The sequence below is a fragment of the Ursus arctos genome, unplaced genomic scaffold (genome assembly GCF_023065955.2).
Source record: "Ursus arctos isolate Adak ecotype North America unplaced genomic scaffold, UrsArc2.0 scaffold_5, whole genome shotgun sequence".
Taxonomy (NCBI): Eukaryota; Metazoa; Chordata; class Mammalia; order Carnivora; family Ursidae; genus Ursus; species Ursus arctos.
The window spans coordinates 47,537,246-47,551,223 of NW_026623067.1; the positions used below are offsets into that span (position 1 = coordinate 47,537,246).

The window sequence follows — 13,978 nt, forward strand, 5'->3', positions numbered from 1 at the left end:
AATTCTCATGTATTCATGAATTTTCTAGTTTCATACTGCTGAGATCAGAGAAGCTATCTATCTGGTATGATTTCAATCTTATTGAATTTGCTAAAACTCATGGTTTAATATTTGGTGTGTGTTTACGAAGAGTGATGTTCTGTTAAGGTCTATTTGCGCTATAGTGTTCTAATCTGCTGTGTTCTTTTTTTTTAAAGATTTATTTATTTTAGAGGGAGAGGGAGAATCTCAAGAAGACTCCCTCCTAAGCAAGGAGCCTAATGCAGGGCTCCATCCCATGACCCTGAGATCATGACCTGAGCCAAAATCAGGAGTTGGATGCTTAACTGGCTGAGCCACGCAGGTGTCCCCTCCAATTCACTGTGTTCTTATAAATTCTCTGTTTGGAGGAACTATGCATTGTTGAGAATAGAGTATTGAAGTCCCCAACTATTCTTACAGTGGTATTTATGTCTCCATTTAGCCCTGTTTTGCTATATGTATTTAGATGCTCTGATGGTGGGTGTATAAATATATACGATGGTTATCCCTTCTTGATGGAGTGACCTTTTTATACTAAACAGAATATTTAAACATTTTCCTCATCTCTTTTACCATTTTAAGTGTAATAGAGGTATAGATACCCCTGCCTTTTTTTTTTTTTTTTTTTTTTTGGTTACCATTTGCCTGAAATAACTTTTTCCATCCCTTCACTCTCAGTCTATGTGTGCCTTTAAGACTAAAGTGAGTGTTTTTTCAGCAGCATGTTCTTGGGTTTGGATTTTTATCCATTCAGCCATGTTAATGTCTCTTAGAAATTTAAACCATTTAAATTTGAAGTAATTAATGACATGTAAAGACTTACTGTAGCCCCTTTGTTGTTTTCTGGCTGTGGTGTAGATCAATTATTCCTTGTTTGTTATCCTGCTGTATTTTGGTATTAGTATGCTTTGGCTTCTTTGCCACGTTCCTTTGTGTAATTAGTGCAGGTTTTTTCCCTTGTGATTATCATAAGGCTTACCTTAAGTATTATAATTTTAAGATACTATAAGCTGGAAATAACTTCAATAGCATTCCTAAACTTTACATTGCTTGTCCTCCCCTTCACAGATTTGGTTATTAATGTTACAGTTTAATATTGTTTAACCAGTAGCAGAGTACTGTGGTTCTGCTTAGTTTTACTATATTTGTTTTTTAACTTTTCAGTGGAGCTGTAAGTAAATGATGTACCACCATTATCATATTATGGAATCTAACTGTGAATATGTATTTGCCACTACCAGTGAGTTTTAAGCTATTTTCTTATGTTTTATGATGTTAATTAGCATCCTTTCCCACCCAAACAAGTCCTTTTGGCATTTTTAAGACAGGTTTAGCGTTAACTCTCTGTTTTTGTTTCGTCAGGCATGTCTTTATGTCTCCATTAGTGAAGGACGACACCTTTGCTGGGTATAGAATTATTGGTTGACATTTTTTTCCTTTGACTATTTTGAATTGATCATCCTCTTCTCTCTTAGCCTGAAAAGTTTCTGGTGAGAAATCCCCCAATAGTCTAGTCTTTGGATGTTTCCTTGTCTGTAATTTCTCCCTTTTCTCCTGTAGTTTTAGTAATTAAGAGGTGTCTCAGTGTAGCCCTAGCAGGTTAAATCTATTTGGGGTCCTTTGGGCCTCATGGATCTGGATGTCCATTTCTTACATTATCTCTCCCTTTCTCTTATTATTCTCCTGGAATTCTTATAATGCAGATATTGTTTCTTTTGATGGTGTCCATTAGGTCCTGTAGGTATTCTTTTTTTCTTTCATTCCTCTGACTTGGTAATTTCAAATGTGTTGTCTTCTCAAATGTTGATTCAGCATGATTGTGCTTTTGAAGTTCTTTGTTGAGTTCTTATATGTGGCCACTGTGTTTTTCAACTTTAAGACTTCTGTGGGGTTTTTAAGTGTTTTTATATCCTTGAACTTCTCATTCTGTTAATGCATTTTTTAAAATTTTACTTGTGTGTGTGGGTTTTTTTTTCCCCCCAGTTCAGAAACTTCTCTAAAAGAACTATTCTGAATTTTTTGTATGACAGGTCATAGATCTCCATTTCTCTAGCACCAACTATTGGGGTTTTTTTTACCTATGAATTTGAGTAAGCAGTCTCTTCTTCCAGACATTATAGGTTCACTTTGGCAGAGACCATTCTTCACCTATAAGATCAGTTGGGTTTTTAGACTTGTATGCTGATGATAACCCTGGGTTGATGGGGCTTGCTGTTAGGGTCTATTTTTAGGCAAGTTCACTGCCCAAGTTCTGAAGTCAGGGGGGTAGAGGGCTGCTAAGTAAAGTTAGACAGGACTGCTGCCTTGATTCCCTGCTCCAGTGAGGCTGTATCATGAACTACACATTTACATGGGTTCTTTGGTCAGGCTTGCTAGACAGGGCTGAGTACTGCATTCAGAATATATGGCACAATGAATTAGTTTCTCTGTCTTGGCAGGGCAGAGGGTGGGCCATATTGGCTGCACAGCATATTGTTTGGAAACCTGAATCTGGCAAGACTGTACATGTGACCACTCGTTTTGCTCTGCTCTCAGGGAAAGCCATGGGCTGTGGTCTCTATTCATGGCCCATCACAGGCACAGCTGTTGTATGGTCTATGCAGTTTCCTTATGCTCCGGTTACATTTCCTGGTCAGGTGAGCTAAAGGTTGTATTCAGCAATGCACAAGGATATGATTTACCTCCCCTGCCCAGGCCCAGTATGTGGACTGGCTCCACAGCCCCCAAGGCTTCATGTTGGGGTCTTGACTCAGCCTGACCCATCCCCCTATTTCCAAACCACACTGTCAACCACTGGCTTGACTCTGTACAGGATTACTTCAGCCTATTGTACTCCCTGCTTGAGCACTGTGGGGCTTAACATGGTCTGGCCAGCCTTGCTTGGTTAGGCATGGCTGGGCTAGGACTCAGCCCCCCCTACTTAGGGACAGCCTAGGTTGCAAGGGCATCAAAGCTCTTTGTTGCTTCATTTCCTGGACAGACTGTACTACCATGTGCGGATGACCAATGCTCCTGGTTGGGACTGCTACTTGGGTCCTGCAGGTAGAAACTCAGTCTAACACGACGTGAGTGTCCATTATTGAAGCTCCTCTCCCCTTCTCTGTCACAGGAAAAATCCCAGTGATTGAGCCACACTTATTCTCCCAAAAGTCCTATAGGGCAAGACAGGAGCAGAGGCTTCCCAGGAGCAACCCAACATGTCGGGAGTGCCGAAGGTTTATCTGGGCTCTTGTCCCACTTGAAGAACTAGGTTCAGGGAGAAGTACAGCATGATCCTGCATCAGCTTAAGGGAGGGGCAATGTAGTCCTGGGACCATAATGTGCAGCTGCTTCTCTTACCTCTCTAATGCTGTCTTCATCGCTGTGGTTCATGGAGTTGCTTCAACTTCTTCCCTTTCTTTTAGGATTCTTCAAAGGTGTCTGTTCCATCCCTAATTGTTTGTTAGTTGTTCTTGTGCAGGCGGAGCAAAGTTAAGAAAGATCTATGTTGCCATCTTAGTGAGGTTACTCTAGAAATAACAATTTTAAACGTTTACCAGTTTGGGGGCCAAATAGGACACATAGCAATCTCAAGAGGAGTTTGCAAGGACCTTGGATCAAGTCTCTTCACTAGAGGGGTAGTGGACAGGTTTAAGAGGATGATTTGGGTGTGTGTGGGCATACGTCTGGGGGGGGGGGGTTGCACTAGAGGGAGTCAGTAAGGTAGATTTCCTTCACAGAAAAGGATGAATCCTAGCACAGGCCACTGTCGTTGTACTACTGTCCTTTGGATTGTAGTCCTCTGTACAGCCAAAGCTAAACTTCTCCCCGATACGGAGAATGCTGAGCTCATGTCTGGAGTAGGAAGGGCCAAGGACCAAACCCTCTCTACATCCACCATGATTTGTCCAGACCATACAATAACCGTTGCATAGTTTCAGAATCCTGATGAAGCAGGAGAAAGCTACCATCTGGTCAGGCCTGGCTAATGACAAGGACTCAAAGACCAGAATATCTGATTACTTACTGTAGCAACGTGACTCTTTGGCTGAGTTCCTGTTATTTTCTCCAGCTTTAGAAGGCTGTCTGGGGCCCTTCCTGAGTCGTCAAGTATATCCAAATCCTTAAGGATTGCTCCTCCTGAATTCTATCTGGAAAGCTCAACAATCCGGAGTTTTGGCCCACATTTCACCCAGCTGGCAGCAGAATGACCTTTTTGCCACTCTGGTTCATCCGGTTCCACAGAATTGCAACTAGAATCTGGAAGCAAGAGGTCTTATTTAGGAGTTTGAGAATAGAAACCTAAGCCCAAATTATAGATTTCTTAATAATTAGATGAAAATGATTTACTGCAGTATGATTTTAAGAGCTGCTTCCCCTCTATAGAAGCAATAGAAATTCTTATTATTCTTTCAAAGTGAATTTGAAGACAGTCCAAGTGTCCCAAATGGTGTTTATGATTTTCCTGCGGGTGGAGAAAGAGACTCAATTTCCCAGAACATCTTTTGAAAACAAATAGCATTTCAGAACATGGAGTGACCATGGATATGTAGGGATACATTATTTTCCAAAGAGCCTGGGTCATTTTCCATTCCCATAAGAGATGTCTGAAGATAGCAAATCCTTCACTTTTCAATTTTGTAATGTGATCTTTTGACCCCGCTTCACCCACCTCCAGTCCTGCACCCCATGTCTAGCAACCACCAATCTGTTCTTTGTATTTGAGAGCTTGTTTTTCCGTTGTTTTAGATTCTATATGCAAGTGAGATCATATGGTATTTGTCTTTCTCCATCGGACTTAATTCACTTAGCATAACGCCTTCAAGGTCTATCCATGTGTTGGCACAAATGGCAAGATATCATCCTTATTGTCGAATAATACTCCACTGTGTATATATACACCTTTTCGTTTTCCATTTATTTATCCATAGGCATTTAGGTTGTTCCTATATGTTGGCTATTGTATATAAGGCTGCATTACAGATGGGGGTCCATTAGTGTTTTCATGTTTCTTAGAAAATACACAGAAGTACAATTACTGGATGTTTATATTTTTGAGGAACCTCCATACTGTTTTCCATGGCAACTGCACCAATTTACACCGAATGTGCATAAGCATTCCCTTTTCTGGAGTCTCTAAAACTTCTTTTTGATGTTAGCTATTCTGTGAAATGAGAAGTGATATTATTGTGGTTTTTGTTTGCATTTTCTAATGACTAGTGTTGCTGATCCCCTTTATATTAATATGTTTGCCATCTGTAGGTCTTCTTCAGAAAATGTTCAGATCCTCTGCCCGTTTTTAAACCAGATTGTTTCCTTTTTTGCTATTGAGTTGTAGTTGTTGTTGTTTAACCCCTTGTCAAATTTATGGTTTGGGCATATTTTCACCCATTCAGTAGGGTGCTGCTTAATTTTGTTGATGATTTCCTTCACTGTGGTGAAGCTTTTATTTTTGCTTTAGTTGCCTTTGCTTTTGAAGAGTAAAAAAAAAAAAGTCATCAAGACTGACATCAAGGAATTGATCACCATGTTTGAAAGTCTTTAATCCATTTCGAGTTCATTTTTGTATATGGTGTAAGTAAGTTAGTGCGTCATTTGCAGTCTGCAGGAGGCTGGCCCATTTTCCCAGCACCATTTATTAAAGAGACAGTCCTTTCCCACTGATGACAAATGAGCCAAGAATATACAATTAATTGATCACATATGCATGGATTTGTTTCTGAGCTCTCCTGTTCCACTGACCCATGTGCCTTTTATTTATTCCTGTACGAGCCTGTTCTGATGACCATAGCTTTGTAATAGTTTGAAAGCAGGTAGTATGATGCCTCAGGCTTTGTTCTTCTCAAGATTGCTTTGCGTATTCAGAGGCTTTTGTAGTTCCATGTAAATTTTAGAACTCTGTTACTTTTCTGTTAAAAATGGTATTGGAATTTTGATAGCGATTGCACTGAATGTGTGGATTGCTTTAAGTATGGACATTTTAAGAACATGAATTCTTCCAATTCCACGACCAAAGAGTAATCATCTCATTTCCTGATGAAAGACATTGATGAAGACGTTTTATATTTTTCACCTCCTTGGTTAAATTTAGTCTTAGGTATTTTATTCTATTTCAACAGCTTATCATGCAACTTTACTGAAATTGTTGATTAGTTCTAAGTTTTTGGTGGAGTCTTTAGGGTTTTCTATGTGTAGTATCATGTCTTCTGCAACTAGTTTTATTTTTTCCTTTCCTATTTGGATGCCTTTCTTTTTCTTGCCTTGTTGGTCTGGCAAGGACTTCCAGTGCTATGTTGAATAAAAGTGGTGAGAGAAAACATCTTTGTTCCTGAGTTTAGAGGCAGAGCTTTCAGCTTTTCACCACTGAGTGTGACATTACTTCTGGACCTGTCACATATGGCCTTTATGATGCTGAGGCACATTCTCTCCAGACCCACCTTGTTGAGAGTTTTTATCATAAATGGATGTCGAATTTTGTCAAATGCTGCTTCTGCATTTTTACAGAATGATTGTATGCTTTTTGTTTATGCATCACAGTGATTAACAAATGGTGAACCATTCTTGCTTCCTTGGAATAAAGCACTTGATCTTGGTGTAGGACTCTTTTTATGCATTGTTGAGGGGTTTGGGATTTATATTCATTAGGGATACTGGCCTGCAATTTTCTTTTCTTCTGGTGTCTTTGCTGTGATAGCAAAGTAATGCTGACCTCAAAGTTAGCTTGGAAGTGTTTCCTCCTCTTGAATTAAGAATTTACCAGTGAAGTCCTCTGCTTTTGGGGGGGGGGGGTGGAGTTTTGATTACGGATACGTTCTCCTTACTAGCAATTGGTTTGTTCTTATTTTCTATTTCTTCACCATTCTGCTTTGGTAGGTTTTATGTTTCTAGTAATTGCTCTACTTCTTTTTGTCTTGATGAGTTTAGCTAAATGTTTGTCAATTTTGTTTTATACCTTCAAAGAAACAGGTTTTACTCTCTATTTCTGCTCCCATGGGTCTTCGGTTTTTCTTTTTCTAGTTCCCTGAGGTGTAAATCTGTTAGAGATTTTTGTTTCTTTATGTAGTTATCACCATGGGAAAAAAAAATAAATTTGGGTAAAAGAGATACACCTAATGGTTACCATGTTTAAGCATATAGGTAAGCATGTACATTCACTTTGTTAGGCAATCAGCTCAAGAATTCCTGAGGGAAATTAACTCACAGCCTGTGGCTCCCACCATCCCACTTTCTGCATCTGTGAAGTTGACTGTTCTGTGTATTTCACAAGTGAAATCGTATAGTATTTGTCTTTCTGTGACTGGTTTATGAGATAATGTCAAGGTTCATCCAGTTGGATTATTCAGGTATAAAAAGAAATGGACACATCTTCCATTCTATTATACCACATTTTGTTAATCCACTCCTCAGTCAATGGCTATTTGCAATCCATCCTGTGAAAGATGCTGCTATGAACACGGGTATACAGAGAATATTGAATCTTAACCCCTCCTGTGCATAAGGAACCTCCCAAGGAGGCACTCAATGCATCTTTAAGACTCTGTCCCTGGCTGTGATTCTAGTTTAGTCTGTCTGGAGTGGAGTGGAGTTAGAAGTGTGTAAGCCATTCAGGTCAATGTTGTAGCATCAGGATGCAGGATTACAACTCTTGGGCACTAGAGTATGACCTGATTTGCACCACTGCTCTCTACTCCCTTTTAGCAATAAACATAATATGAAGAGGACAAGTTGGATTTTGGCTTTCTTCCCTTCTTGAACCCATTTTCCATACGAAATGTTTGCCAGTTTCTGTTGAGTCCCTCAGTGCAAATGAAACTAAAGCATAAGGTCACATGTGAAGCCCAGCTGTACCTGTCATAACCTCTGGAAAGGGCAGGAGTGATCGTTGAGAATCAGGAATGAAGACTTGCACTAGAGCTGTACTGGGTTACAGTGCGAGGCTCGTCCAAGCTGCGAACAGGGCCGTTTCCGATAGAAAGGTTCTGAGGTTCTGATGAGGGAAGAAAGAAAAATGACGGTCAGAGTGTCTCTGGTGAATTCCAAGTGTACACTGAACTTCTGAATACTGGCTGATCAAGTCTGAAGGACAGGTGTCCAAGGCTGGAAGCTAAATCAGTAACCTATTTCTCGGGAGATTTCTGTCAGCCTTCACAGCCTTAAACTGCAGAACCACACTTTCCTACCTTGTAAATTGGAAATGATCTTACAAGTTTAGTAAGAAAAACTCTGGTTCCTGATTGAAGCACAGGCTTCTCCCTAATGTCTGTGTATGTAGAGAAGAGGTTCAAGATTCCTAAGAATAAGGTCACTTTGCTATAGTTGAAGTTAAAATACTGGGAGGGAATGGCCCTAAAAATCCAACAAAGAACAATAAAGGGTGAGGTGTTTGAATCTGTTATGATTTAGACCAGGGGCTTTACATGTCCATGAGCATACAATGGTAGGGTGTGAGTGACCTCACAAAGAGTTGATTATGAGTCAGCTAGAGAGAGGATCACTTATGGCACTATAAACTTGCATCTGCCCTGAATCAACTAGATGCTAAAATAATCTTTTCCAGAACCTTCTATATCTGTAATTCAGTATACAGATGGAGGCAAAGCTAGTTTTATTGCAACCCTGTATCAGACTTGTCTATGAGCACCATTTTATTGGATCACTTCGTGTCTTTGAGGCTACTGTTGTAACGAGCTCCTTTAGTGCCTTATCTCAAATGAAGTCATGCAATAGGTCTTTACTAGCTTATGCACGCCAACCTCACCTAGCTTCTGGCTTTAAGGGAAGGAGCCATCTCCGTAACCGAAAGCACTCATTTACCATTTCAAATGTTCTAGGGGCTTTTAAATTTATGCTACGTCGAGGCTGCCTGTGCTCTAGGGATGGAACACCATCCCCTCGATGATGGCACATTTGCTCACGACATGGTTTACGGAGTATTTTAAACCCCCCGTTGAGACCTGCTGAGAAAAAAATTTTCAGAGCATTATTGCTTATTGACAATGCACCTGGTCACCCAAGAGATCTGCTGCTGTGCCACACAGCGGGTGGTTTGCATGCCTTCTAGAGAACCATCAAGGAGTCATTGCTACTTGCAAGCCTTCTACATTGTAAGGCTCTACCTTCCATAAATAGTGATTCCTCTGATGGATGTGGGCCCAGGAATTGACAACATTATGAAAAGGATACAGCATTTTAGATACCACTAAACACATTGGTGATTCATGGAAAGAGATCAAAATAGAGTATTGACATTAACAGGAGTTTGGAAGAAGTTGATTCCAACCCTCATGAAGGGTTTTGATGGGCTCAGGATGGAAGTAACCATGGAGATTTGTATAAGAGCAAGAGAACTACAGTTAGAAGTGGAGCCTGAAGATAGGACCGCAGTGCTGCCACCTCACGGTCAAACTTGAGAAGGGGCTGCCTCGTAGGGATAAGCAAAGAAATTGGTTTGAAGTAAAATCTACTCCTTGTGAAGATACTGTTAAGATTGTTGTAAGCCCTTTGTTGTCATTTCAACCCAGCTAACAAAGCAGAGACAGGGTTTGAGAGGATGGACTCCAGTTGTGGAAAAAAAATGCTGTCGAACAGCATCGCACGCTCCAGAGAAACTGGCAGCCCCCCCCCCCCCCCCGCCCCGAAGCAGGACCCTCCGCCAGCAAAAAGATTAACCATCGGACCTCTCACTGAGTATAACCATTTAAAGCAATAAAGTATTTCTTCATTTAGTTATGTGCCTTTTTAGAGACTGACATGCATTGGAAAAACCAAAAAATTCACTTCCATGAGGTGGTCTGCCAGCACAGCTGGCCTCAGGGCCACCTTGATATCGTTCAGATGTTTTTCTCAGTCACTAGTTATTTTCTGATTACTTAAATGTTCAAAGTTTGATATATAGTGCAGTTCTTAATTAGCATAGAACTTACAATTCAGCTGGCACCGAATAATCGCTTCCTTCTGCAGGGTACCTAGAGGAGCAAGACCGTGTCCAGGTCAGTAGTACAAAGTCAGCTTCACCATTACAGGCTGAGCAAATACATGTTTCAGCAAAGTACTCGATGATTGTGTGCCTCCATTGCCTAACCAATACATTTTTTCGATACTAGCACCTACCTCATGGATAAAATGAGTTACAATACACCACTATATGGTAGCCCTTCAAATGTGAGTTTATCATCTGAGCAGTGTCTGGTTTGCTGGGGACTTGTACATAGTCTCATTTGAGCCTCGTGGATGGCTCTGTAAACGAAGTAAGGCACATGTCATAGAGTTGGATCCAAACTGTTATCATGTTTCCTGGTCAAGCCGCTGAGAACATTCTGGGATTTACTGACCTGAAGTTGTACACCAGCAGCAGGTTGTGTCTAAAACCCCAGATTTAAGGAATCCCATTTCACAAAAGCTTACTTGGATTACTATCTTGTCACAATAGCCAAATCTTTCATGATACCTGCAAGTTCAGTGCTTTCCCCAAGTAGCATTAGGAAGAAAACTAAGTTAGCAGAAAAGAGAATGGAGTCTGTGCGCAACTATGGACTGTTTTTTCTCAGAGTCTCATTCAGGGATCGTAACTAATTCAGTGGGGTCCTAGGATCTTGTGACCTAAAGACCCCTTCACTTAGCACTGAGAAAATCCCCAGTAAGATGCAAATAGTTCCAACATCTTCCCAATAAGGATATTGTTTAGATCCATACCTCAGTTCTCCAAAATCTGGATCAGATTGTTGTAAGACAAATGACAGAGCTCGATAGGTTATAAAAACATTAGGATAGGAAAGAGAAGTACATTTGTGGTTTCTGCTAAGAAATCCAGAACATTAGAGAGCTCTATAAGCACCCTCCACAGAGACTAATGAAAGCAAACTACAAGCCCAAGAAGGTAGAAATATCCAAATTTTACAGACACTGGTCCTAGTCATGCTCCTTTAACCCCAATCCCACAATTATTCACAACAGAATATGTAATCAATCAGTAATGGAATTCAAGGTCAACTACAGTCCTCCAACTAGTCATCTATCGTAACTAAATTAGAAACTTTAACTCAAGAGAAATACTTAATACTGAAGGATGAATAAAGTATTTCTGGGTTGTCAGAGGGTTTAGACATGAATGTAAAATATTAGTCCAGTTTTTCCTCCTTGGGTCCCAGGAGCTGAGACAACATCACACGATTTAATCATTCTGAACCCATGTGGCTCCTCTGAGGTAGGGCCAGATGTAATCAGAAGGATTTATAGGGCGTAAAATTCAGAATGGATTAGGAAAGCATTTTTGTGTCCTGCCCAGTACATCCTAAATCAAAGTCCCCTGAATGGACTGGGGAGGTTGTCATGGCAACTAGCAAGCTGAGCCCATGGAATGTGAAGGCAAACAATAGAGTGGTAACGGCAGACAGAGCCTGCTTCTGCCCAGGTACAGTGATGGGTAGACGTGTGCAACTGTGACCACATTTTCTTGTACCTTCTTGCAATGGTGGCCGCTTGTTTGAAATGTACCAGGTGTCCCTTTCCAAATGTCAGTAAAAACAGTGCTACTGACAGAAGCCCAAGAAAAATCTGCACCAATAGGTATGTGCGGTCGTAGACAAAGCCCCGGAAGGCTACTCGCCTAACAGGGCACGAAAATTTCCAAAAGGAGGTCGAAGCACATGTAAGGTTAACTCCACTGACTCTGTAGTGCCACCTTGTGTCCAGTTAGGTACTGAAAATTTACTAAAAGCCAACCCTCCAAGCTTGGTGGGGCCGCAGAAGGGCAGGCTCAGAAAGAGTCGGAGGGGAGTGTGGTCGGGGTCAGTAGTCCCTTTAAATATACGGAATCACAGTTAATGAGAATAGGTCCACTAACAATTTTGGCCAAATCTGAAATGGAATAAGGAAAACAGGCCACATCACCTGTCTCAGTAAAGATTCTAGGAAGCTTCCTGGGGGCCAGGAGCTGGAGGAAGGGAGGGCAAAGACAGACTCAGGGTGGAGGATTCTTAAATAGACTTTTGCAAAGAGATTTGGTGGTCGTTGTTCATTCAGCCATGCTGGGAGCATAAATAAATGTCAGCATACCCGTGAACAAAATTTGGTAGCAAGATGACAGCATTTGTTCAAATTGAGTCTTAGGCCCCCCTCTTAGGTCTCCCACAATCACCAGGAAAAACCATAATCAAGTCTCATTTACTTTCAGCAGAAGTATAAAATGACCAAGCTGTGTCTGTTTCTTCCAGGGTTTGAATTTTTTGAAACAAGTGCCAAGGATAACATTAATGTCAAGCAGACGTTTGAGCGTCTTGTGGATATCATCTGCGACAAAATGTCCGAGAGTTTGGAGACGGATCCGGCCATCACTGCCGCCAAGCAGAACACAAGACTCAAGGAAAGCCCTCCTCCGCCACAGCCCAACTGTGGCTGTTAATGTCCCCCCACACACACAGGCAGCTTGAGGGGGCACATCCCCAACAAACAGCATTTATAAATGGTCGAGTAACCTTCCTTTCTACTGCCTGGTAATTATTTGAGGGAAATCTTTGATGTCAGTGGCTCATACACGCATTCAATTTGTGGGAGGTTTCCTGTGTTAATGTGTGGCAAATATGTGATCTCAAATTTGTAAGGACTATCTATAAACATCTGGTATCTGCATGTAATTTACTTGTCTTTGTAGGCTCTTTTTGTTTCCGATTTCTTCTCAAAAGTAATTAAGCTACTGCTGGGACCTCAGACTGTAATTTCACTACAACAATTTTGTGACACAGGTTCAAATTTGCGATTCGCTTGTAAGGATGACAACCAAGGAATTGCAAGAGGAGATCTCAGGAGACTGTCATGGGTCTGGTTTTCAGTCTTACTGTGTTTGAAACCCTTGCAAATTTTTTAAGAGATTAAGCAATCATATTTCCCAGACCGGAACTAGATTTAATCCACCTTCTTTAGTTATGTAAACAATGACTCTTGGTGCCACTACTTCTGCCCAACATTTGGAATATTTGAGGGCGCAGACTGACAGGCATTACGTAACGAGTCTTTAAACCAAGAAGGGTAGGAACAGCTGCAGACTTCTCAAAAGACTTCTCCCCGATTCCTTAATAACTGTCCCCCCATTTATACACACACCATCCCTACCACTTTCTGGACCCATCACGCAGGCATGGAATAGAGATGAATTTGAAGCTTGGTAGAGCCCCTCTTCCCATGGGATAGAGACTTGCTTCCACAACCAGTGCCTTCTGTTCACACCTCACCTTACTTCTTTTACCCAAGAGTTTAAGTTAAACAATATCCCAATGGCTCTAAGGTTGAGGAAAAGACAATTTTTATCTGTAATTTTTTAATCCCATTGTACCCAATCATATCCCTCCCCATTCAGTAAGCTTTTACAGGTGCTTAAGTTACTGAGAGAACACTCTTTAAGGTGAACCAACACTTCAGGACACCAGAAGCAATTTAGTGGGGGGAGGAGGAGAAAACCATTTGAACACCCGTATTTTTTCTCCCAGATCTTCTAAGACCGTCTGAGAATAACAAGCCAACAAATCTCACCAGCTGTTCTGATTGAGCCGCAGAAGGAAACTGGCATCCTTAGCTGTGCACAATACTGGCCTTTAGGAAGACAGCAGGCACAGACGGGCAGCTTTAGAAGGACCATTTAGTTAGGGTGATTCTCTATCGCCCTTCAGCGCTGGTCATGTTCAAGATTGTTTTTCCTCTTTCCATAACTAGACACAGTTCTAGTCTGGGGTACAAGTCTATTGAGCTAGGTTACCGACAGGTTAAGTGTGTCGTTGGAATAATAACCATCTCCAAAAGTCAACGAACTAGGTCACACACATTATTACTAAGTTAGAAGACGAAGAGTATGTGTGGGACGTTTTCAACAAACCCAGGTCATTTCTCACCTGGAGCTTAGGATACAAGTATTTTTAATAAATTTCCACATCGGCACCCTGCAAGGCAGGCCTCAGCCTAGTGAAGGCGAGAATGTTTTAGATTTTAC

At 41.2% G+C, this 13,978-nt stretch overlaps 1 protein-coding gene across 3 annotated transcripts in view; it reads left to right on the plus strand.

Annotated features, from left to right (window-relative positions):
• RAB3C (RAB3C, member RAS oncogene family) overlaps nt 1–12,629 on the plus strand; it is a 342,644-nt gene extending 330,015 nt beyond the window's left edge. For all 3 annotated transcript variants that reach the window (XM_057306971.1, XM_057306972.1, XM_057306969.1), the window contains one exon: nt 12,213–12,629. In XM_057306971.1, the coding sequence (XP_057162954.1) occupies nt 12,213–12,400 (188 nt within the window). In that variant the 3' untranslated portion in view covers nt 12,401–12,629. The remainder of the gene's footprint in view (nt 1–12,212) is intronic.
• Nucleotides 12,630–13,978: the final 1,349 nt, after the last annotated feature.